The following is a 25,165-nucleotide window of genomic DNA, read 5'->3' as shown; positions in this document are numbered from 1 at the left end:
TGAGCCCCAGATGTGCACGGTGGAGTCCTGTGTGCAGGGCTGGCATCTTATCCGCAGGGCTAGAGTGTCATCCATAGGGATGGCATCCTCCTCTACAAGACTGGCACCCTCATCCATAGGGCTGGCATCCTCCTCCATAGGGCTGTCACCCCCATCCATAAGACTGGCACCCTCATCCACAGAGCTGGCACCCTCATCCATAGGACCATCACCTTTCCCTAAGGCTGTCATCCTCCTCCATAGGGCTGGCACCTCCTCTGAGGCTGGCACCCAGGGTTTTTGGGTGTTCACACCCGCCAGGCACCCCCAACCCAGGACGCAGACGTGGCCCCTGAGCAGCCGGGCATGTGCGAGTGGCCACAGGGACTTTGGGGACAGCGTGAGGGCAGGCAGGGACAGCAGCGGGGCCGGGAGCAGATGACAGCACTGGGAGGAAACGCCGAGCGAGCGATGAGTGACTGCGGGGGGGGGCAGGAAGGGAGGAGCGGGCAGGGAAGGGCTTCACAGTTACAAACTTGTCCCTCTCGGTCCCCGCGGCCTCCGACCGGCGCAGCCATGGCCGAGGGCCAGAAACGGGGGGCCTCCAAGAAGTTCAGTAAGTGGCCATGGGACAGGGTGGGCAATGGGGAGCTCACCTGGACAGCCTGGTAGGGAGGAGGGATGCATGAGTGTGAGTGTGAATCTGTGAGTGTGACTCTGAGTTTGGGTCTGAGACTGAGTGTGTGCTCACACGCTCCCTGGGTCATCCCACCCAGGGATGTTTGGAGCTGAGGTAGGCTCTGCATTTGTTAGGAAACTCATTGAGGTGAGGGGCTTTGGGGGTTTCCATCCCCAGGGCTGGGGAGAGCCTGGGTGCTGGCTCTGGAGCTGGGTGCTGGGACTGGGACCGGTCTGCTGCAGCCCAGCCCTGTGCTGGGCCAGGATGCACCCAGAGGGATGCACAACAGGGTTTGGGGTTCTTCACTCCCCAAATCACACCCTTCAGGGTGCACGGTTGGGGTACAAGCTGGTGCTGGGGGCTTGGTGGACCCTTAGCCCAGGGTGCTCCTGCAGCACAGGGATGGGGGTGACACGGAGGAGCCAGGGTGGGAGCCTGGGAAGGGATTCCCACCAGCTGCTCTGGGAGGAAGTGCTCGGCACCCACCGGGAGGGAGCTCTGCTCTTTCTCACAGACCTCAGCTTTCCCCCAGAGCCCCGGGGCAGTGGCCTTCACCCTATTCCCAGCGTTGGGCTGCACAGAAGCTGGCCTCTGCTGCGCTCTCCGCATTCCTGCCACGATGCCGGCGCCAGAGGGGGGCCAGTCCCTCCACTCCCCTGGGACCCCTCCACTGGCAAAACCCACAGCCCCATCCCAGCTGGGATTTTCTTATGTGGTGGAGAGTGGGGAGATGGGGAAAGTCCCCAGCACTGCCTTTGCCACCCCACAGCAGCCCCAGGAGCAGCTGGCAGCAGAGGATGCTTGCACTCTGAGGGGATGTTTAACCCAAAGCAATTTTGCCTCTAACTCCATTGTGGCCATGAGGTTTCTGCCATGGCTGCAGGGATGCCCTGCAGGGCCCATGGATGGCATCAGGAGGTGGGATTCCCAAAGCCTGAGCAGCTCCCTGACACCCAGATCCTTGCTCAGCACCTCCGCAGCCGCTTCCTGCTCCGGTAAATCCACGGTGACCAGAGGGGAAGAGGCTTTTCAGAGCCCCAGGGCAGCACCAACATTGCAAAACCCCCAGAGGCACCCGGGGTCTGACAGGGAAACACTGCTCTATGGCACTGTGGCCACAACCTGCTTCACCCCACCTTGTGCTGCCATCCCTGTGCTGGCACCAGCACCGGCACCGGCGGAGGCTGCGCCGCAGCAGCACAGAGAGCCAAGATAGGCCCGAGGTGTGAAATGCAAAGCCACCCGCATGAGTTATAAATATTTTTGTTTGTGCTCAGCACTTGCAGGTGGCAGCTGGAGGTGCAGGGAGGCTGCAAGGGGCCGGGTGAGGAAGTGGGGAGGTTGTTCTCCCGCCTGCAGCCGGCAGCGCCTGTGGCCGGTTCCTGCTCCGCCGCGTGCATGTGAGCGGGTCACACATGTCCAGGACCCCTATCCCCTGGGGAGATGTAGTGTGTCTCATGCTTGCATCCTGCAGAGCTGCCCTGATGCCATAGGGATAGGCACAGCCCTGCCCAAAGTGCCCTGGGAGGCAGAGGGCGGGAGGAAAAGATTTGAAATCATTTCTGCAGCTGCCTGTTCACCAGGGCTGGGTGCTTCCTCCTCCACCCCTGCAACTGCGGTGGGGAAACCTGCTAGGGTTTGCCAGGGCCCAGCAGAGACGCCCTGAGCAGCATACACCCCCAGGCCACAGGGATGTCATACTGGGCTGGGACTGCAGATTTGGGTGTAACAGTGTGACACCAGGCTGTACAGTGCCCCACGCCCACCCCAACCCAGGACCAGGGATTGCAGGACCCCCCACCATCATGCCGTGCAGGCAGTAACCCCACACTCATCTCTCCCCTCTCCTTGCCAGAGTTTTTCAAGTTCAAAGGGTTTGGAAGCCTGAGCAGCATCCCCCGTTCCTTCACCTTCCGACGCACCTCCGTGGTCCCCAGCTGTCCCGAGACTCTGAGGCCACATCTCCCTCCTCCCCATGGCTTCCTGGAGGAGCCCTTTGACAGCATCCAGGATGACCTCAACACCATGCCCAAGAGCCCTGGCCCTTACGCCCGGTCGTCGGACATGTACAGCCATATGGGCACCATGCCCAGGCTGAACCTGGACAAGGCAGGGAAGAGCCTGGGCAAAGCCAAGAGTGGCCAGAACTGCCGGGAGAAAGGGACTCCCAGCTACAAAACCCCCCAGACAGCCCCGGTCCCCAGCCTCAAGTCTCCCAAGATGTCTGGCCCCCCTGGCCCAGCCACAGACTCACCTCCAGCTGCCAGACAAGCAGATCGGGAGGAGGAAAAGGCTCAGCCCGTGGACATCCTGGGGACAGCAACAGCCAGGACGGACCAAGAGCCTCTGGGGAATGTCTCCTGCCCTGGGACAGAGACAATGAACTCCAGCCAGACCCCTCTGTCCAAGCCTCGGACAGAGGCACCAAACCCCGACCCAAGTCCTGACACGACAACAGGAGTGGAGACTGCTGACAGGGATCTGCTGGAGAACAGACAAAAATGTCCCGATGAGAGCTCCCCAGACAGGTACATCCCCACTGGGTTTGCTCTGCCTGCTGCTGAGACCCCCTTTCTGCCCCCGCGGGGCAAGGGGAGGGGGCTGGGACACAGAGGGTGGCTGTGATGCCCCTCCCTGCCTGCAGTGCCAGCGGGAAGCACCTGGCCGGTGGGACGGCACGGCCGGAGCACTCGTACCATGGCCAGGTCAGCGGCTCCATGGGAGCGAGGTTTCCTGTGGGATTTCTGCTCCCTCCTGTTTCCGGACGGGGTGGAAACATCTCGCAGCCTCGCTCGGCCCCGGCATCCCTTTGTCCCGCGGCGGCTGCGTTCCAGCGCCGTGATGTGCTGCGGAGAGCTCAGACCAGCCTCCACCACCTTTCATTCTCCTCTTTTCCATCCCCTCTATCCTTTCCCCTTCTCCCGAGCTGCACTGCCTCTCCCAAGGCACAGGGGCAAATCCTGAAAACAGACGCCCCGATCCCATTTCCATCACCTGCCAGTAAACGCCCACTCTGGCCACAATCCCACCCTCTGGGGGAATTTGGGGGCTCAGTCTTCTCAGATGAGGGTTGGATTTTTTGGAGGGCTTTGGCCTCAGAATCAGCCAGAGGGATTTTTATCCCCTTGCCCAGCAGTGTGTGTGGCACTGCGGGCATGGGTGAAGGCAATGACTCCAAATTTGTCCCCAAAACAAGGTCCCGCTGTACCACCCCTCCCCTGGCCTGACTCTCCTCTCCCCGCACTCAGGTGGCCCCTGACGCCCCCGTTCCCCCTGTACCGCCCTGGGGCTGGGGGCTGCTTTCCCTGGCACCGAGTGTTCGGGAGGTCTGGGTGGCCCCAGGAGCGGAGTGAGGAGGAGAAATTCGTGCCGGCAGTGGAAGCCAGGCTGTGCCGGCCACACATTCCTGCCGGCCGCGAAGGGAGGGCCGGAGGAGGGCTGGGACGGGAAGGAGGAGGGTCCGCCACCGCCTTGCTCGCCCCAAAGTCCCGACGCTCAGTGCAAGGCGGGAGAGCGCCCGGGAAAGCTTCTCCCCATCCCGGAGCAGAGGCACTCGCTGGATCGCGCAGGGCCGATGACAGCGGTGGGCAGGAGGTTTCCCACCCTGGGACAGGGCAGGTAAGGGGTCCCGGCCCTCCGGCCACCCCTCGCACCCAGGCACAGCGGAGGGGATGAGGAGGGAGAGGCTGGGACGGGGCTTTGCTTGGGGCGGGCACAAAGCTTCACCGCAGATGCTGCCGGAGTCGCTGCTTGGCCACCGAGGCCCATGGCGGTGTTTGCTCATGGAAAGAGCTGCCGAAACCTCAGCGGACCCGGCACTGGGGGCTGCGGCTGGTTCGGGGGGTCAGAGGCTCGGATGTTCGGGGGGCTGGTGACCCTGATACATCCTTTGGTGAGTAGAGCCCCAGCAGAGGCAGAGGGACCTTGAGGAGGGTTCATGGGGCTTGTAGAAATTGCTTAGGTCCCAAGCCAGCATGGCTGGGAGCCAAACAGCAGGGGAACATGTGTGGATCACCTGGGGGTCTTGAATATGGGGAGTGGGGACTTGGGTCCCTAACATTGAGGGCCAAATGCTCTTTTGCATCCTCTGGTGCTGCCCTGATGACGGGTGTAGCCTTGCTGTTCACCAGGGAAACTGAGGCAGGAGAGTGCCCAGAGCAGCTCTTGGCATCAGGGGCATTTCTGCCCCTCCACACTCTACTCAGAGCCCTTCCACAGCCCCCAGCTCGGGGAGCAGCTGTCTGCTGGAGCCGTCCCCATGGCCGGGCTCTGCCGTAGGGCGGGTGGGCGGAAGCGGGACCAGGATAGTGCCACACCCCAGCCCTTCCTCCTGCGCAGGCACATCCCTGGGGATGGGGACAGTCTGTTCCCGCCAGGCCATGGCAACAGCATGTTCCCTGATGCAGGAAGGGGGGGAAGCATGGCCCCTGGGGCACATTTTCACTTGCCCCCTCTTACAGCATCCCTAGGACAGACCCCAAGGCAGGATGGGCTGAGGATGCCCATACAGAGGAGAGCTTTGCCAAGATCAGGTCCTCGAGGGGGGAAAATTGCGCTGCTGTGGGACAGGGAGTGGCACCCAGCCTGTGGAGCTGCCTGGAGTGAGGCGGTGGCCGTGACTCCATCAGGGACACGGTGACTAACGGGAGATGACCCTCTGGCAGACCATGGAGCGGACGTGACTCGGTTTCCCTCTGCAAAGTCGTGCGTGAGGTTCGGGAAATGCCACTTCCTGCAGGGCACAGGCACTGCCTGATGCTGCCAGCAGACCCCTCTGGCAGCACCCAGCCAAAACCTCCACAGAGGCAGCTCTACAGGGGGGGAACTGAGGCACAAGGTGCCCAAACTTGGTTCCCCAGGAGCGCAGACTTCGCCAGCGCCCCAAGGCAAGCAGAGCCTGGGCTCCAAACTAGAGCTGGACCCACAGGATCCCCCTGGACTGTTCCCAGCCTGGAACTTGGCACATTTGCAAATTACAGTGGTGCCTTCCCAAGCCCAAAGGGAACAGCCACCCCACGAAAACCCTGCTCCCCGGTACCACCGCTGCAGCACCAGTTCCCAGCGGCTCAGCCACCGCCGCACTCCAAAGGCAGCCCTGGAATTTCTCCCAGGCGCTCGTCTGCCCCCAAAAATGCCGTTTCCTCCAGGAATGTGCAGAACCAGGGGGGCTGCGGCCCCAGCTGCTGCCCTTCCCCAGCACGGGGGCCTCTCCTGCCCAGGCCCTCACAGCGTCTCCCAGCTGCTCCCATGCTCCCGATTTCCTGCCCAGAGGCCCCCCGTCCTCCTGCCGGTTTTTCTCACGGCTCTCGCAGCACCAGGCAGCTCTCTGCGGCGTGTGAAAGGCAAACAGGCTGGAGAGGCAGTGCCGGGGCGGGCAGGCAGCCCGCAGCTGCCCAAGGGAGTCTGTGTCCATCCCCCCTCCCAAATGCAGCTCTGTTTTTTCACCCCCAAAAAAGTGTGGGCTTGGTTTCCAGCCCCTTTTCCCTTTCCCAGCTGGACAGCAGGGGATGTGGTTTAAGCAGCGTGGGCTTGGAGAATCATGGAATCCTTAATGTTGGAAAATAAGATCATTGGTCCAACCATTAACCCAACACTGCCATGTTCACCACCGAACCATGTCCTCAAGTAACATCCACATGTTTTCTGAACACTTCCAGGTGTTACAGAAGTGGGAGTTGTCTGCTACTGGGCTGGACACTCCGAGGGGCTCATGCTGACCTTGTCAGGACCCACTGTAATGCTATGGGGGATATCCAGTGGGACAATGTCTGGCAGTGATCACCTGCCCCTCTGGGGAAGCCACCAGACACCATCCTCAACCTGGAGGGAGCCCACAGAGGAGGAATTTGGCTCCCTAGGGATGCCACTGGTTCAGGTCCTGGGAGAGGTTTGTGTGCAGGACCCCCAGTTGCTCCCAGTATGTCTCTGGACATGGCTACAGGCACGAGGTGGAGCAAGGTGGCTCCTGGCAGGGAAAGGACATCCTAGGTCTGTGATGCCCTTGGATTTCATTATTTCTTATTTGCAGCTGCCTGCCCTGCTGTGGCACAGTGCCATCCCCAGGCTCTTGCTGCTGCCCCGTGCTTGGGCAGGTGACCTCAGCAAGCAGTGGGATGTCCACTCTGAAGTTTGGCACTGGGGAGGTGCTAAGTTCTGGGTTCTGGTTAAAGACACTTGGATTTGTGTATTTTATTCTGAAAGGCAAGACCTCAAGGTAGTGCACCCCAGCTCGGGCTGTTACAGCCTCTCTCCATTTGAACTCTTTGTTGTTCCTCTTGGATACCTCCACACAGACACATACCTGGACCTACAAGAGCACAAAAAGCAGTAGCAGCATTCCTACATGCTCTGGAAATGATGGGAAAGAAGCTGCTGAAAGAATGCTGCCTCAGCATTGTTGGGTTGGTTGTCAGAAGGGCTAAGAGTGAACATGCCACCAAGGAGAATGGGAGTTTCTACTGCCTGTATGCTGGGAGGGCAAATCTCGCAGTCTCAGCCAGGAAGTTGCAGTTCAGCCCTGGCTTCAGTGGGAGTTTGATTTCTGTGGGGTCGCACGAGGCCATAGATAAAGTCAGAAATGCTTGTCTGGGTGGTGTCCCAACAGCCGCCTACTGGGAATGCAGCTCTGCCAGGGAACAGGGCACAGGGTCCCCCACCTTGGCATGCATCCCCAGCACTGTGACCTGAGGGGACCCCAGCCTGGCTGCTGGGTCTCAGCTCACACAGTCCCAAGCGGATTTGGGGAGAGATCCTCTAAAAAGGCCTCATTCTCCTCTGATCGCATTAGGGAGGATAAGCCCTGGGCTGAGAATGGGCACAGAGCAGGCAGGAACAGTGCTGGGGCCCTGGGAACCTCTCCCAAAACCACAGCCATGCTCTCAGCCCCATGGCAAGGCAAGGGGCACAGGTCCCTGTTCCCCTGAGCTGTGCCACCACCACCTTTGACCTGACTATCATGACTATCATAAAAATACTTAAGTATTTTTATTTTTCTGTTTCCTTCTAGCCACCACGATGGCCTGGAGTCGGGCAGTGAATATGTGAAGGTAAGACACTGAGTGTGATCTCAGCCAGGTCCAACACCCAGTGGGGTGCTCAGCTCTGCACTCCTCATCCCACCATCCCCTTTGGGCTCTCTCTTTGGCTCTGGAACAAATTCCCAGCAAGGCCAGGGAAGGAAGAGGAGACACCAACCCTATGTGGTCCCCCCAGTACTGCTCCCACAGTAGCTGCCTGCATTTCGTGTTCCAAGTTACTTGCGAACACCCACGGACGCAGCCTCCTCCCTCCGCCCCCACGCAGAGAAACGGAAGGGTTTGAGCCACTTTCGTGGCTGTCACATGAAAGTTGGTGTAAATCTCTCCAAATCTCTTGCTTATCCTCCAGCAAACTATTAACATTCCTGAGGACTCTTCATGTCTGGCCAGAAATTCATTAGCAAGGCGCCTGGCTCCAGAGGAGAGCGGCCCTTTTGCAGGAGGCTGTTGGCACGATGGGCACTGGGCAGGCTCAGGGGAAGGGTGGCAGGGATGCTGTGTGGTTTGGGCACGGAGCACTGGAACCTGCCAGGGTGGTCACTGCCATGCCATGGCCTTTGGGGAGTTTGTTTGAGGAGGGTTGGTCCAGTCGCCCCATGGGGCAGACGTGGTTGTTGAGAAGTGACTTGAGGTGCCCAGCTTGGGTGGTCTGGTTAGTACAGAGCCCTGAACCTTCATCTTTGGACTTGGGGCTCTTGGTGGTGGCTGTAGCCAGACCTGGAACTGTGGGAACACCCTGTGGCAGCACTAACTGCCAGGATCAGGAGACCTAGCTGGACCCTGAGCTCATCTTCTCTTCCTAATGGGGGTCACCACGACCCATAGGGCTAATGAGGACCCCACATGCTGAATCTGGCAACTGGCAGCCTCCGGGCAGCAGGGTTGGATGAGGCTTCTGACGTGTAGAGTGATCCCCTGGCGGGATGTCCTCCTCTCCACACCCTTTAGCCATGTGGGACTGGCAGAGTGGGAGCTCACAGGGCTGGAAGTGGATGTGTGCCACAACAATGAGGCTCTGACTGGGTGTATTGGGTCTGGCTGCAGTGGAGTTCATTTTCCCCTGAAAACCCAATACCCTGGACTTTACAGGCAAGTCCTGCAAGAGCAAGGAGGCGGCGAGGGGAGGAACAAGATGATTTGGGGTGTTTGCCCTGGCACTGTCAGTGTGTGCACTCAGAGACTGGCACATTTTACAGCTCATGAGTTAATAGACTGAGACAACACAGGTAGGGAACAGTGGGTATGGCTCTGTCTTTGAGATTGAGCTCTTTTTGGTGAGCCAGGAGAATTCTCTACCATCGAGGCAGATCCCAGATCTGAGCTATCTGGCCCTTATTTCTCACTCATCCCTGCGATGTCCAGGCAGTGCCCACAGGCTGTGATTTATATGCCACTTCCCTTCGGTCAACTGATGGCTGCAGTGACAGCAGCTATTTTAGTCAAATAAGTAATTATCTGGAGTGTGAGTGACCGGGATGACGGGGACACTCCAGCTGATTGCAGGCGCTGTGCCTGGCTGGCAGCCCATGCAGCTGCAGGGTGTTCAGCACCCAGAGGTGTTCAGCCCCAGGTCCTGCAGGATTCAGGGTGGGAAGGTGACTGCTGTGCCTGCCTTCGGAGCAAGGGAGGACAGGGCTGGGACCCACCACTGGAATAGGTCCTTGTGACTGGGAGGGAAACAAGCAGAGGGGAAACACCAGTGAGGGGCAAGCAATGGAAAGACAGGAAGGAAAGAGTCGGTGAAGGAGAGTGAGGAGGAGAGAGAGGATGTGCTGCAAAGCCCTCATGAGCAAAGGCTGATGGGCAGGTCTGTGTCCAGGTGTGCACTAAGGATCTGCCAAGCATCAGCCCTTGAGCTTCAGCTAAAAACCGGCCAGGCCAGTGCTCCCATCACAAAGCCTGCCCTGATTAGAGGTGCAATTGGGACCTAGAGAGGGTCAGAAAGCCAGGATCAATAAGTACTTGGTAATTAATGTGCTTTAATAATGGCCTAAGGGGTGGTGTTTCTAAGCTGCCTGGGGATCTGCACGCCTGGCTCTGTATTTCAACATCCCAGCCAGCCCAGATTTGGCCCCTGCTCAGGTGAAGGAGCTGCAGAAAGGTGTTAACCTTTGGGAGAGCAGCAGCCAGTGAAGCTGCTGCCTGTCCGTGCGAAAGCTCAGTCAGGGCTTTTCAGCTTCCCTCTGAGGAGGGGCAGCATGAGCACAGCCGGAGGACACCTCCCGGCAGCACCCCATGAGGCTCCTGCTCGATCATTGCTGAAAGCCTCAGAGGGAAACCATGGAGCCCGTCACGGGGAGAAGCCTTGGCAGGAGGATGATTCACCGTCGAATCTTTTTGGAGCAGCGTCTCCCTGCATGCTGCCATCTGCTCTGTCCCTCAGCCCCAGGCAAGAGGGGAGGAGGAGAGCCCACGCTTCCTGCCCATCCCGGCAGGGCTGCAGGCACCCATGGGACCCGTGAGCACCTGCTGCCCTGTGTTCCCTGCCTGCAGTCTGTGTGCTGTCCCTGTTCTCCCACACCTCATCCCTGTCCTGCTGCTCTCCCCTCTCCTCTCTCTCCTGCAAAATCAGGGGCAGAGCGAGGGCCCGGCCAGCGCCTCTGAGCTCTTTGTTCTGCGCTCACGCAGGGACCTGTATCTCATCAGCCCTGACTGCTGTCTCCTTGCCTGGGGATGCGAGGGACTCATTTGAATTAATTAGTGGGGAGGCTGCAGGGTTCTGTGGTCAGTAGCAGCAGGAATACCTCTCTGAGGTCACAGCATCGCCCTGGAGGCAGGGGGGTCCTTGGGCCAGGACATGCTTTGCAGATGGGAACCCAAAGCCCCCCGTTACCAAAGCACAGCCAAACCCAGGCCATGCAGTGCTCCAGACCTGGAGTGAGAACAGCAGGATGTGGGTTCATGTCACTGCCTGAGGCTAAGGGAGCCCCTGCCTGTCCCCAGTGCAGGGCAGTGGGTTCAGGCGGGCATTTGGGAGGCTTATTCAAGAGTCGAGGCTGGAGCAATGCTTTGAGTCATCAGTGCTGCCTCGCACATCCCATACGTGATACCGTGGCCTTAATTAAACCGAAGTGGAGCCTTAATTAAACACCAGTCGGAGATGGCCTACGCAGGAAACAGGCAGCCAGCTCCCCACCGTGTGAGGTGGGCACGAGTGTCTCCCCCAGAAAGGCACCACCAGACAGGGTGAAGGAAGACAGGGTGGGTGAGAGCAAGGCAGCCCTCGACCCATGTGCATCACTGGGGAAAGCAGGTGGATTTGGGATGGGGAAAAAAAAGCAGTGTCTGATCCCCTCAGAGGAGCCAGTTTCTCTTAGGACACAGACAGTCGGGGGGGGGGTTCTTGGTTTCCCTCAGAGGTGCTGGTTCCCCTCTGAGGAGCTGAGTCACCTCAGAGGAGCCAGTTCCCCTCAGGGCATGGGCAGCCGGGGTGCTGGTTCCCTTCAGGGGTGCACGATTCCCCCAGGGGTGCCAGTTCCCCTCAAGGCACAGGCAGCTGGGGTACCTGATCCCCTCAGGGATGCTGGTTCCCTTTGTGACACGGGAATACTGTTTCCCCTTAGGGGAGCTGGTTCTCAGTTCCTCCCAGGGCGCAGGGAGCCGGGATGGAGGTTTCCTTCGGGGCTGCCTGATCCCCTTGGGGTGCCGGTTCCCTTCAGAGGAGCCGATTCTCACTTCTCCTCAGGGCAGGGACAGCCGGGATGCCGGTTCCATGCCCGACCCCTCAGAGATGCCGGTTCCTCTCAAAGGAGCCGGTTCCCCGCAGGGCTCCGGCAGAGCCGGGGCGCCGGTTCCCCTCGAGGTGCCGGTTCCCCGGAGCCGGGGCGGCCCCTCGGGGCGGGCCGAGGCGGAGCTGCCGCACCGCGCCCGCCCCTCCGCCGCCGACAAGGGATGAGGTAATCGGGGAAGCGGCTGAAATTGAAGCCCGGCGGCGGCGGCGGCGGCAGCGGCGGCGGTGCAGCCCGGGCCGGGGCAGCCCCCGCCGGGCGCGCCGCGCCATGACCGAGCGGTGCAGCCTGTGGAGCGCCCTGTCCGCGGCCGCCTGCTGCTTCTACCGCGGCTCCTTCATGCAGGTGCAGGTGAGCGGGGGGCGGCGGCGGGACCGCGCCGGCACCGCACCGGCACCGCACCGGCTGCCCCGCGCTCGGCGCGGAGTCCCCGCGGTGCCGCACGCGTGGGGAAGGCGATGGGGGGCCGTGGGAAGGGGGAGCGCACGGGGGGGACCCGCGGCCCCGCATCAGCCGGAGGCGGCTCTGGTCCCCGGGGGCAGCGCTGGAGAGCGGGGATGCGGGGGAGCCTCCCCGGAGAGCCCCGCGATGCCCCCGCGCTGCCCCGCTCGCACGGAGCTGGTGCGGGCACCGCGCCGGCGGCTCTCGACGAGGCGGCAGCGAGCGCGGGGTGAGCGGAGCACCGGGGTCGCGGAGCAGATCAGCCCCCTCTGCAGCCAGGGCCACGCAGCCAGAGTGGCCGCATCCCCCCCAGACCTGCGCTTTGACAGGCGGCAAAGTCTCTGGAAGGAGCCCTCGCCTGCGGCAGACCTCATGGTGCTAAACCTCGTTTAGCATCTCCCAAAAGGTGGCATGTGCTTGGAGCGTCTCTGAGCACAGAGGGGAGACTGAGCCCAGATGAACACGCAGCTTCTTGGCCCAGGTCTCCATCTATGCGCTGCACTGCACAGGTCTGACTGGTGGGAGAAAGCTGGGATCCATCTGTCACCTGTCCTGTGGTGCTTCCAGCACCGCCACTGTCTGGGCACAAGTGTAGGTGTCCTATTTTTGGACACTGGTGTTCACATCAGAGGAGCATGGCACTGGGAATTGGTTCCCTCATTTACTGAGTTAGAGAGCAAAGGTGTTAAGGACTGCAGGAGCCAAGCAGGCTCAGATCTGAAGCACAAGCTGTGGTATACTGCAAGTTAGAAGGGAGCCAGCAGCCAAGAGAGCTGGCAGTCTTATTCAGTACTCCTGCTGAGCGAGGTAGGTGCCGAGCTGTAGAGATTATGCTGGGTAAGACGGAGCCCAGAAGCAGCATTTCAAGTCTTGTCATGATTGCGGCTGATCTCAGCGCAAAGCCAGGGATTTTGATTGCTAGTGGGGGTGAAGAGGGAAAAGCAGAAGAGCTTTTCCCAGTTGTCCAAAGGCCACTGAGCAACACGGGGACGTGCCCTTGGGCTGCACATTGCAGGGGGTGATGGGGTGCTTTCAGCGAGCTGCTGCCAGAACAAGGGAGAGACAGGTCTGGCTCTCACAGAGAGATGCGAGAGGGGATGGAGGGCACTCCATCCCGACCCCAGAAAGAGTTAAAAGTGAAGCCTTAAGTGCTCACCTGGCTCTGCCAGATCTTTCACCACCTATTTGTGTCCAAGCGTGCCCAGCAAACACACACTGAAGTCCCCATGAATGACTGGAGCGCTTCCAGCTGACAGCCGCATCCCCGCTCACCGCCAATGGCGGTGCACCCAGCCTGGGAAGCACTGACATCATTTCTGGCCAATAGCAGCTCCGAAAAGGGATGCAGCAGCAGCCGCTGCCGCCGTCTTGGAGTGAGATAAGTAATATATAGATGGATGGAAATGTGTATATACACACCCCCCCCCATCACTGCACTGGAGACTTGCTCCCCTGGGGCAGCACTAGCAGCACACTCTGCCACCCCACCACACAACCTGGGGCTCTGGTCTCACCTCAGAGCACCCAGATGTTGCTGGCCATCAACCCCAGCTGCACCCCACCCCTGCCAGCCACATAGAATTGCTCCAGAGCTGCCACAAAGGAGCATAGACAAGGGCAGAGGAGACCTTGAGGGTAGCCAGGACCAGTCCTAGGAAGGACTGTGCACTCCAGGACAAAGATCTTGAGCTAAGGTCTGCCTCCAGTGGGGACTAATGGAGATGTGACATAGCCAAGAGATGCCTTCAGTCACCCATAGGGTGTGCAGATAGGCTGGTGCCTTCTCAGAGGCCATTTAGATGCTTAGAGCCATTGCAAGAGAGGACAGGAACAAGTGATTTCTTTTCCACATGGATATCAAGATCAGCAGGACATACTGGCTCGTGGCAGGGCATGCAGACTGAGAGTGAGCCCATCGCAGCCTGAGGGTGGTTTGTGGGGGGATTTTCTTGTGGTTGTGTGAGGTGGAGTAACCATTCTTGGGTGGTACCTGGCAGCTGGACCGGTGAGCACAGCAGTCCTGCACCAGGCAGGCACACAGACTGGCTCTTGGGTTTACTGTGATACCGTCTATCCCTCAGCAAGGATGTTCGCTCTAAAATACTTCACTGAAGTAGCCCATTACCAGGAGTGGAGGGAGCAGAGAAGACCCCTCACACAATTCTGTGGCTTTCCCCATACACCTGTTCCCAATGGCTTGTTACTCCATTTCCTCCCAGTTCTGCTTCCCAGGCCCCATATCTACTCCAGCAGCCAAAACAGGGGTGGAGAACTCCAGAAAGGGCTGGGGTTTCCCTAGCAAGGGTCCCAGCACAGGGCAGGCAGCAGGAGAGCAGGAGGGAGAACAGATGTGCTCAGTGCCTTGGGGTTATTCAGATGTTATCAGCAGAAGAGCGGGGTGGGGTGTGAGTACACCTTGCTCTCCAAGCTGACTTCATCCTCATCTGCAACTCCTCCAGATCTGGGAGGGGAGAGCAGGAAAGCAAATGGAAATCACTCCGGTTTCATAAGATTACCTCTGCAAGGAGAGAAAGCCATATGCCAGCCTCTGAAGCCCTCCTTACAGCAGGCAGAGCAACGGCCGCTGCTGTTTCACATGTACTACAGCCATCAGCAGCCTCTATCCCTACAGCTCTTGCCCTTCCACTGCCAGTTCCAGTCCTTGCCACTCAGCTGGGACTAGAGGTGCTTCCTCCCTCAAGAAAGCAGAAAGGGAGAGTCAGGGAAGCAGGCAGGGATGGAGAGCCTCAGGAATTGCCTCCTCATGGTGGCTGCCCCACTGCATGGCAGCTTCAGAGGAGCCCCAGGACTGTGAAACAGCCCATTGCAGCACTGTCCTTTCTCCAACCAATTCAGCTTGGCTGCTGGTTGGGATTCCTCCAGCAGAGCTTGGCATCATCTCTGGCAGCTCCTGAGCTGGTTTGTCTGGTGCAGCTGGTTTGGAGAACCGCTTTAATCCCCGTTCCTTCCTGCTCAGCTGGAAGAGGCCTTGGGGGCCCTCCATGCAGGAGCCCAGCACCACACACCCCAACCAGGTGCTGACAGAAGTCAGGGCTTTTCCCCACCCCAACCCAGTTGTGTGCAAGACCTCACACTGGTCCATGAGGCATCTCTAGACGTCCTCTTGGCACGGCCGGGAGCGCCAAGCGGTGCCTTTTCAGCGCGGCGCTCAGACATCCGCTTACACGCTCCTGACAGCGCCCAGCCGGCCTGTACTGCCTTGCCATGCCATGCCGTGCCTTGCCAGTGCCTCGGCACCCGGCCAGCTGGCAGCCACCGGCCAGGCTCCTCTGAGACACGCTGCCAATGGAGCAGAGGGAAGCCGAGCACTGCTGAAGGGCTCGGGGGGCCGGAGGAAGCACGTCCCTCCACAGCACACGGGCCTTGTGCATCAAGGGCTTGTGGTGAGCTCCGTTCCTGCACGGAAAGGGGAGCAGCCAGGTGGTTTTGGCAGCATGTTGGAATGTAACAGGGCAAGAGACTCGCAAGGAGGAGCAGTGCCCAGAGTCATGTCACACCAAGGAAAAGGGCTCCCTGTGATCGCTCTTGTGCTGTCTCCCCTGGCATCGTAGACTCACAGTCGCTCCAAGCAATGGTTTTTTGGTGGCTGTGCAGATCAGATGGGATCTCACTGCCCAGAGGAGGAGCTGAAGGGACAGTGCACTCCACATAGCTGGAGAAGGTGACTCCTGGCACCTTCTGCTCACAGGTGGGCACCCTCCTCTGTCTGCAAGATGCAAAACCTCCCTTGCCTCTCCCAAACCTCCTGTTCTCTCCTGCTAGCTTAGCTCATGGCTCCTGGCATGGATGCCAGCCGGCTGCTGCCCAAATCTGGGCTTGGAGATGCCGGACACTGCTCGGCTGGGCTTGTGTTTGTTATCCTGCACATTTGCATGGGGAGGATTTGGGGGAAAACCCTGATGTACAATGCTGAGCAGCACAGGCACTAATCCCTGCTCCAGGGATGGTGGGGGGAGAGCTGTCTCCAAACTGCTCCCAGCTCAGCTCTGATGGCTTTTGCCTGCACAGACAGGAGAGGTGCCCTGGGGGGCCCCTCCCTGCCCCAGATTTTGGGGTGAGCCCTGTCACAGGGAGGGTGCTGCAGCCAAGGGTCCCCCACCACCCCTTGGCCGAGCCAGGTCTGCTCGGTGGCAATGGATTTGTTGTCATGGAAACGGCATCTGCTGGGCCTGGGCCCCCCAGGAGGCAGCCGGACCCCAGCAGCATCCGCCGGCTACCATTTATTTTTAATAGGGCTCAGCAGCACCGGGTGGCTTTGTCTCCAGGAGGGCCCAGAGCAGCAGAGATTGCTCAATGCCCTGCAGCCCTCGGTCAGGAGGGGACAATCCATGTGTCCCTGCAACTCCAGCCAACAGGACACTCATGGAGAGAGCAAACGTGGTTGGATGAGCAAGACTTGAGTTCAATCCACAGTTTTCAGAGGCTGCTTCCACTCTCCCAGCACCATTTGACTTCAGCTGGGAGTTGGGAAGGGAGGAATAAGGGCAGGTCCAGGCTGGTGAGGGCAAGCCCTGGAGAGCACAGTCCATCACACAGGCCCTTTGCCACTGCCTCCTTCCCTCTCCCCAGGCTGAAACAGGGTCGCCAGGACAAGATCTCTGCCTACTTTGGCTGATGAATGCAACTACCAAGGTGGTGGAATATATTCCTTAGAGAAGGAGAGATCTGGAGTCAGGGTCCTGCTGAGGGACCCTGTGGGGTCCCAGGAGCGCTTCTGGAGCAGTGGGTACGAGGCAGGAGAGCAGCACAATGCTCAACACTTTCCCTTATTCACAACCACTAGAGGAGCAGAGGGAATTGATATGGGACACAGAGGATGAGGTGCTGGGTAAAGGGGTCAGCTCTGAGGCAGGTCCATGGTGCCTTGGCACGGGGCTGCAGCCCCCAGTACTCTCAGGAAACAGCTACCACACAAGGCCAGCCATGAGTGCCAGTCTGCTCCTCTGGCAGTGCCAGAGCAGTGTCAGCAGGGCTTCAAGCCTGTGCCTGTCCTCCAAAACACCACCAGCATCCTGCCCTAACAGGCACCAAGGAGCTGGGCCAGCCCTCGGTGCCTCCCCACACTGGCACTGCCACCGAAGGTGAGCCAGCCACTGAGCCACCCTCACTCATGGGAACACTGGACCAGGACACCCCAATAGCCTCATCCAAGCTCCCTAGTCTGTGGCAGTGGCACACGCATCCCCACCTCAGGACAGCACACACCTGGGATATGGAGGGAATCCAGGAGTCTTGGCTCACAGGCACTGCTCCATCATGCAGCACTGTTGGCACCACAGCAGGACTCATCCCAAAGCCCCTGAGCCTCACATGTGGAGCACACGGGAACCCCGAGCCTGTGCTCACCTCCCCGAACATCCACAGCTCCACAGCCAGGCATCCTCACTGCCCTCTGGGAACACTGGCCAAGCTGCAGGCAGGGAGAGAGGCAGGTTCCAGCCAATGGAGACATGACCGACATCCCTTATCTCTCTGGAGGAAGGGAGGGGGCAAATTGCATCCTCCAGGCTCAGGTGCACCAGTGCCGGGTAAAAGCTCATTTCAATGCAGAAGGTTCCCTTTACATTTGTCATTACTATTCATGCCACCATCAGGCTAAACACAGCGAGTTAACCCTTTGGAAGGGGAAACACTCTGGATGTTTCAAGGAGGAGGAATAATGCAGGTTTCCTCCCGGAGGAGTGCTTCCCAGGGCAATTCAGCCCTGGAGGTGTTTAAGGGGAAGCTGGGGCAGTTTTTCTCCTGCCCAACCACACTCAGCTCCGAGCTGGGGCAGAGGGGCAGCACACAGGGCACAGTGAGCCAGGCACCATGGGGACATGCCACCAGGAGACCATCCAAGTGCTCCTGGTGACAGGACCTGGCTGTCAACAGGCACATTACCCACGTCCTTAGGCACAAGCAGTGATCCTCACATACAGCTCTGAGTTACCTGCCCCTTGGGGACAGGTCTGTTCCTGGCAGGTGCCACAGTCCCCACATGGGGATCCTGCCAGCCCTTCTCTCCCCAGGCCCTGTAGCACTGCACAGCTGACACTCTCTCTTCCCCTGTACAGTTCTCCAAGGAGAAATACATCCTCGACTCATCACCAGAGAAGCTTCACAAGGAGCTGGAAGAGGAGCTTAAGCTGAGCAGCACCGACCTGCGCAGCCATGCCTGGTACCACGGCCGCATCCCCCGGGAGGTGAGAAGGGGAAGGTGGGTGGCTTTGGGCACCCTTTGCTTGAAATGTTGTGGAAGAGCACCCCAAGACCACACAGAACCACCAGCCTGTCCCCCTGGGAAGCCTCTGGCTGAGAGCTTCATTAGCTCTGAGCTGCTTGTTTTTGCCACGGGAAATGCCCTCCCACAGCTCGGAGGCCAAGGGGAACAACCAGTGCCCCAAATAACACCCCAGTGGAGCATCCGCCCATGCTCCCAGGTTGATACAGCGTGGCTGTGGCTGAGCTCCTGCCCTGTCGCCTGCCAGGTGTCCGAGAGCCTCGTGCAGAGGAACGGCGACTTCCTCATCCGCGACTCCCTCACCAGCCTGGGTGACTACGTGCTGACGTGCCGCTGGCGCAACGAGCCCCTCCACTTCAAGATCAACAAGGTGACGGTCAAGTCCAGCGACGGCCATACCCGTGTGCAGTACCTCTTTGAGCAGGAGAGCTTTGACAACGTGCCCGCCCTCGTCCGCTTCTACGTGGGCAACCGCAAGGCCATCTCCGAGCAGAGCGGAGCCATCGTCTACTGCCCCATCAACCGCACCTTCCCCCTGCGCTACCTGGAAGCCAGCTATGGGCTGGCCAACGGGAAGCATGGGGGGGCCCACAGCCCCTCCACCCAGAAAGGGGGGCACATCAAGAGGAGGAGCATCACCATGACAGACGGCCTGACCGCAGACAAGATCACCAGGGCTGAGGGGTGCCCGACCAGGTGAGCACACAGCCTCGTCCCAGCTCAGCTGAGCAGAGGATCAACCCCAGGAAAGAGGGAGGGCCGTGCTCAGTCCTTGCTCCTCGGGTGCAGGGCAGGGGTTTGGGATCAGGGATGGAAGAGAGAGACCAGCAGAGGCATGGGAGAAAGAACCAGTACTCAGCTGGAACTGAGGTTTTCTCCTAGGCTGGCTGCCAACCACACTGAGCTACCACAGCACACACGACTTTAGCATTGCAGGCCAGAAGCCAGAGAGTGTTTTACAGTCACCCAGTCCAGGATTACCAGCATGTCAGGGCTTGTTAGAGCCACAGAGCCAAGCTTTCCCAGGCAAATGTGAGAGGAGAGTCAGTCCCAGCCATCAAGAGATCATTTGTTGTTTGTTTTTGAACAGCGCTTTTAGTTTCAGAGCCCTTTCCATTCAGCATTTGCAAGGAGTTACCAAGCAAAGCTGAAAGCCTGATGGGCAGGAGGAGGCCAATGCTCCACAAGGCTGAGCTGCTCACATTAACCGAGGGACAGTTGGGCTTCTCCAGAGGTGGAGAAGGAGACTTCCTCTGTATGGCTTGCTTTTGGCAGTCCTGGGATGCCCAGAGCCCTGCAGGGAAGGCAGGGCCACACACCAGCCAAAGGGAGATCCCTCTCCTCCTGCCTCCCCAGCAGGACACAGCCTGTTGTTAAAGCCAAGCTGCTTTCTCACCACTCCGACCTTCTCAGCCCAAGGGCAGGGTGAGAACGCGCCAGCAGAAAACAGGCAACCAACTGTTATGGCTGGGAAAAGGAAAACACTCAGACTTCCAGGAGAGCATATGTGTTTCCAGAAGAAGAGCCCAGATCCATCAGTCTTTCCTCATCACTCACATTTTCCCCAAACCCCTTATCACCGCCACTGCTGTCCCATCCTCCTCCCACTGCAGAGGGCCAGTGCTCAAGACCAAACACATCACAGCAGCCCAGCCCTCATCCACAGCAGGCAGGGCAGTGAACTACCTGCCCTATCTCCTTCCAACCCTCCCTGTGCTCAGCACTCCCAGATACAGCATCCTTTGCAGCACCATTGACACACAGTGTTTGCATCAGGCCATCACTGCTGCCCCACCAGCCCAGGACTCGTTTGTTATGCAATTCCCTGACTCTAGTTTCTGGGCACTTTCCAGCTCTTCTAAGGGTCAGAGCAACAGTTCACCTAATTATCCTGACAGGTAGAAATAGAGTGACACACCCAGCATTAGACACCAGCTTGCAGCACAACCCTAGAAAACTACCCCCCCTGACTTCTTTGCCAGAGCCATTTGCCCATGGCACCCTGGAGCAGAGTGAACTGAATTCATCTCATCCCAGATACCTTTGCATGGTGTGCTGTTGCATCCTTCTCCCCTCCTCCTCCTCTGCTCTACTCTGCTCTGCTGCATAGGACCAAGCTCCCTGCATGGAGGGCTGTCTCTGCTTTATGTGGGTGCTGACCCCTTCTGCTCCCAACTGCTGCAGCAACTGCCAGCTCATTGCTCCAGCTGAGCTTGTTAGGGTTTCATTTCATTATGGGTAGTCATGGAAGGAGATGATGGGGCAGCAAACACTTATCCCAACCCCTCTGTACGTACCCAGGTCCTGCTTGCAGGAACTAACCTTCCCTATCTCCCCCCTCCCCAGTGTGTCCCTGCCCCACCACAGAGACATCATTCGCAACTGTGCTGTCAGTGTGGACCAGATCCAAGACCTGCACTCTCCGATGTCCCCCATCTCCGAGAACCCAGCATCACCTGCCTACAGCACAGGTAGGCATTGCCCCCCACCCCACTGGGGACAGTGGGGACGTGGGTCAGGCTGGGTGTGATGCAGGGACCTGGATATTAGGGATGGAGCTGGCTATAAAAACAAGCCCCTGTGTCATTCTCTGATAGTGAAACTGTCTGGCATGGCAAAAAGAGGTGTCCCCATGGAAGGCTGGAGCTGAGGACAGGACCTCAGCCAGTCCTCAGCCACATCATCATGCCCTGGGACCAGCTGAGTCTATTTGGGCAGCAAGGCTTTTTTCCCCTGAGCTCCTCATCCCTGGGCTGCTGCACCCCCGGTCCTTACGTGTGTGCCCATCTTCAGGCTCTCTAAGTATCTCCTCTGCTCCCTACACAGTTACACGGCTAAAGCCTCATGCCTGCCAAGCAGCTGGGATTACCCCGACCTCTCCAGTCATAAGAAGGTCCAGCGAGCCCCAGCTGTGCCATGGGAACAACAGCAAACCTCTGCCAGACCCTGCCCACAGCTCCCATTCGACTCCCTGCCATGGGTATGCCCGCGCCTCCCCCTCTCCCTCCGTGAACAGCTACAGCGACCCGGACTCAGGGCACTACTGCCAACTGCACCCCACCTCACCCATCAGCAGAGACCGGCCAGCTCATGACACCAAGCAGATGCCAACAAAGAGCTACGTGGAGAGGCTAAAGGTGGAGGAAGGACAGAGAGGGACTGTGGAGAACAGTTCTGGGGAAGCAGAGGCAGGGCAGAGGCTGAAAGCAGAGCCGGACTTCATGGGCTTTGTGCCCCCCACCATGGAAACGACTTCCTCCTTCAACCCTGCTGCCTTCCAGTCCCTGCTCATCCCCCTGGAGAACAAACCCCTGGAAATGACCGTGCTCAAGAAGGTCAAAGAGCTGCTGGCAGAGGTGGATGTGAAGACACTGGCCAAACACATCACCAAAGTGGACTGCCTGGTACGGCCAGGGTCAGGCGGGAGGGGTGGGCACTGCTGCCCTCTGATCACTCCGAGCTGGCAGGGATCAGAGCATCCCTAAGCATTGGAGCATCCCTGCCGGGCTCTGCCATTCTGTACCGGCCAGAGCAGGCAGAGGCTGGACTGGGGTGAGAGGCTGCCTGAGGATGCTTCAGCCTCTCCCCAATTAACAAAGGTCTAATCAGCTCTCACCTTCCTTGCCAGGTCGCCCGGATATTGGGTGTGACGGTGGAGATGCAGCGGGTCATGGGGGTGAGCTCTGGCATGGAGCTGCTCACCCTGCCCCACGGCCACCAGCTCCGCCTCGACCTGCTGGAACGGTACAGCCACGGCAGGGATGAGCCCACCGTGCTGCCCCATCCCACTGGATGGGCATGGCCCAGCCCCCTCCCCGGAGTGTCCCCAGCCTGGCACAGGGGTGAGGGTGGAGGTGGGGCATCCCCAGCCACCCTGCACTGACCCTGCTCTCTGTCTCAGGTTTCACACCATGTCCATCATGATCGCCGTGGACATCCTGGGCTGCACGGGCAGCACGGAGGAGCGGGCGGCCCTGCTCCACAAAACCATCCAGCTGGCTGCCGAGCTGAAGAGCACCATGGGCAACATGTTCAGTTTTGCTGCTGTGATGAACGCCCTGGAAATGACACAGGTATGAGAACACACTCTTTTACTCCCTATGGCCTGGGCTCAGCCCCTTCGCCCAAAGAGTATACACCTCCCCCCTATTGTCCTGCAGGATCCAACAGCCATTGGGGTGGGAGAAGGGGGGAAAATGCCCAGAGTAGTAGGCATGGGGCTGCATCCGCTGGGATGTAAGCAGGGAAGGGGAAGAGCCATCCTCTCCGTGGAGCAGACAGCCCAGTCCCACCAGGATACGATTGTTTTTCGGTGGTTGGGCTTTTTGTTTTGTGCTGGGCTGTGTTCCTGGGAGGAAATGAATCTGCCCTCCGGTACAATACAAATCAGTCTCAAGGCTGTGGCAGCCGCGTCTCCGGGCCACACTGCTCCCTTTGGAAGATGAAAGGAGATTAAAATTCAATTTTAAATCGAGCCCAGCTGGGAAGTCTTGCTTCCTGCCTGCACAAAGGAGGTGGAACGGCTGCCCCCTCCCTGCATCTCATCTTCAAGGCCGCTGCGACGCGGAGAAGCTGCTGTCCGGGGGCACAGGGAGGGGAGAGAAATCCTGAACCCAGCCTCTGTGCCAGGGATGTGCCATCTTTGGCAGTGAGTGCTGGTGGAGGAGGCTGTTTTGGGGAGCAGCAGGCACTGTTGCGTGCAATGCTGGGGACTATGGCTCCAGGGCCAGGCTGTGCTCCTGGGAGCACCCTGCGAGCCCAGAGCTTGGTGCTCAGGGGCTGCACTGCCCCCAGCACCCTCCATCTGCCCCATCTCCTTTCAGATTGCCCGGCTGGAGCAGACCTGGATGGTGCTGCGGCAGCGGCACACGGAGGGTGCAATCCTCTATGAGAAGAAGCTTAAGCCATTCCTGAAGAGCCTGAATGAAGGGAAAGGTAATGGGAGCAACTCCCCTTCTCTTGCTTGCCGGCTCCTTCCCACTCTGTCTGGGCACAGTCTCACTGTTTGAGAGCTCTGACCCTGTCCCAGACAGTGCCAGACACTTCCCCTCTGGCTGCTGAACCGCCCCAGCACTCAGCAGGGCCCATTTGGCCTTGTTTGCCTCTTCCTGCCCAAGGAAGTGTTTCATAACTAAATAAAACCAGCCAAGCCAAACCCTCGCACTCGCCTGGCAGTGAGTGCCAAACCCAGGGAGAGGGTGGCCAGCCGGGGAAGATGAAAGCCATGTCCCTCCAATGCCCAGTGCTCTGTGGTCTGCAAACCTGCTCCTCACTGCAGCCCTGGGAAAAGCAGGGGCAGCAGCGTTCCCTTCCCAGCACAGCCAGAAAGCCTGACTGGGAGGAGCTGGTGTCAACAGAGGCGATGCCCCCTGGCACAAATCGAAGAGGCACAGCAGCTGCTGTGCTCCAGCTGAGCCTTAAAGCCTCCCCTGGGAGTGCAGTGGCAGCCTGGCTCCACAGGGCTGTGTGGCCACACGAGTGCTCCACAGGGAGACGGGGAGGGGGATGCAGGGTCACGGGGCCGCACGGGGTCCTAAGGGTGCCTCTCTCCCCAGAAGGGCCGCCGCTGACCAACACCACCTTTCCCCACATCATACCCCTCGTGACTCTCCTGGAGCGGGACAAGGCTCTCACGGACAGCCTCGAGCCCTGGGAGGCCACCGACAACGGCGTGGAGGTGGTCATGGCCCACCTGGAGGCGGCACGGATGGTGGCCCACCACGGTGGGCTCTACCACACCAATGCTGAGGTGAAGCTGCAGGGTAAGCAGTGGGGACAGCAGAGCCCCTTTCCCTCTGCCACAGTCCCAGTGTGCAGCTCCAGGATGGAGCATCCCATGGGCACGGGGTCCCTATCCCATCCTGGGGAACTGACTCTCCCTCCCTGCAGGTTTCCAGGGCAGAGCGGAGCTGCTGGAGATCTTCAGCACCGAGTTCCAGCTGCGGCTGCTCTGGGGCAGCCGTGGGGCTGAGAGCAGCCAGGCCGAGCGCTACGAGAAGTTCGACAAGGTCCTCACTGCCCTGTCCCACAAGCTGGAGCCAGCGGTGCGCTTCAGCGAGCTGTGACCCCCCCCAGGCCCTGGGAGACCCCCCAGCTCCCAGCCTGCACCCCTCTGGCAGCTGTGGGGCATGGGATGGGACCAGGGACCCAGCACTTGGAGGAGGAGAGATGGCCCAGAAAGGTGCTGGGGCACAGGGCAGCAATTCTGAGACAAAGAGGAGGAAAAGCAGCCACCTCGAATCTGTCACTCACCTCCCCAGGACACAACAGGGCAGGAGGTCCACATTGCTACCCTGAAGGATGGGGACAACATCTGGGCACGCCAGCACTGGTCTCCACCACCCAGCCCTGCTGAGGTCCATGACAACACAATGCCCCTCACCTCACCCTTCAGTTCCATTTCTTTTCCCCCTCTGTCTCACCCACGGCTGCTGGATCATGCGTGTAAATACATTTTCACAATCACTTCTCGATGTACAGACTTGTGAAGGATGAAGAATGTTGTAAATAATTAGGCTCATTCATTTTGTCCTGTAAATATGTGTACATATCTCATGGGTTTGTTTCTTACATATAATAAACTTTTATGCTGTTCCTCAAGGGAGTTCCCTGTCCTGTGGGTGTCCTTTAGACGAACCCCCTGGGGGAGCAGAGCCCAGGAAGGGCTGTCTGGGGGGACCACCCTGCTGAATCCAGCCCCACCTGGCCCCAGACAGCCCATCAGGTGTCACAGAATCACAGAACGGGACAGGTTGGCAGGGACCACAGTGGGTCATCGAGTCTAACCTCCCTGCTCCAGTCCCTCAGTTATCCTCATTTCCCCTCTACTGGACCTGTTGCAGGAGCTCCATGTCTCTCTTGTCCTGAGGAGCCCAGAACTGAACACAGCACTCCAGATACAGCCTCTAGGACTGAATAGAGGAGCAGGATCACCTCCTTGACCTGCTGGCAATGCTCTTCCTAATGCAGCCCAGGATTCCATTGGCCTTCTTGGCCACAGGGACACAGTGCTGGCTCATGGACAGCCAGTTGTCCACCAGGACCACCAGGGCCTTTT

At 59.3% G+C, this 25,165-nt stretch overlaps 1 protein-coding gene across 3 annotated transcripts; it reads left to right on the top strand.

Annotated features, from left to right (window-relative positions):
• Window positions 1-520: 520 nt before the first annotated feature.
• SH2D3C (SH2 domain containing 3C) lies at window positions 521-24,708 on the top strand. Of its 3 annotated transcripts, XM_051808099.1 has the most exons (12): window positions 521-595; window positions 2,514-3,186; window positions 7,665-7,704; window positions 17,942-18,070; window positions 18,356-18,804; window positions 20,455-20,579; window positions 20,935-21,512; window positions 21,737-21,852; window positions 22,010-22,181; window positions 22,932-23,043; window positions 23,664-23,870; window positions 23,998-24,708. In XM_051808099.1, the coding sequence occupies exons 1-12, from the start codon at window positions 556-558 to the stop codon at window positions 24,171-24,173; spliced, it is 2,817 nt and encodes a 938-aa protein (XP_051664059.1). In that variant the 5' UTR covers window positions 521-555; the 3' UTR covers window positions 24,174-24,708. The 3 variants fall into 3 exon arrangements, with proteins under 3 accessions (XP_051664059.1, XP_051664061.1, XP_051664060.1); XM_051808101.1 differs by lacking the exons at window positions 521-595; window positions 2,514-3,186 and adding an exon at window positions 4,137-4,276; XM_051808100.1 differs by lacking the exons at window positions 521-595; window positions 2,514-3,186; window positions 7,665-7,704 and adding an exon at window positions 11,596-11,774.
• The last annotated feature ends 457 nt before the right edge of the window (window positions 24,709-25,165 follow it).

The sequence above is a fragment of the Manacus candei genome, unplaced genomic scaffold, assembly GCF_025592945.1.
Source record: "Manacus candei isolate 608988 ecotype Guabito, Panama unplaced genomic scaffold, ASM2559294v1 h1tg000071l, whole genome shotgun sequence".
Lineage (NCBI taxonomy): Eukaryota > Metazoa > Chordata > Aves > Passeriformes > Pipridae > Manacus > Manacus candei.
Note: the sequence above shows the minus strand (reverse complement) of the source record. Positions and strands in the feature narration are given on the sequence as shown.

Coding starts and splice junctions, on each gene's coding strand:
- SH2D3C (XM_051808099.1), top strand. CDS start 556: ATGGCCGAGGGCCAGAAACGGGGGGCCTCCAAGAAGTTCA. Junction 3,187..7,664: donor GATGAGAGCTCCCCAGACAG/GTACATCCCCAC, acceptor GTTTCCTTCTAG/CCACCACGATGGCCTGGAGT. Junction 21,513..21,736: donor TCACCAAAGTGGACTGCCTG/GTACGGCCAGGG, acceptor CTTCCTTGCCAG/GTCGCCCGGATATTGGGTGT.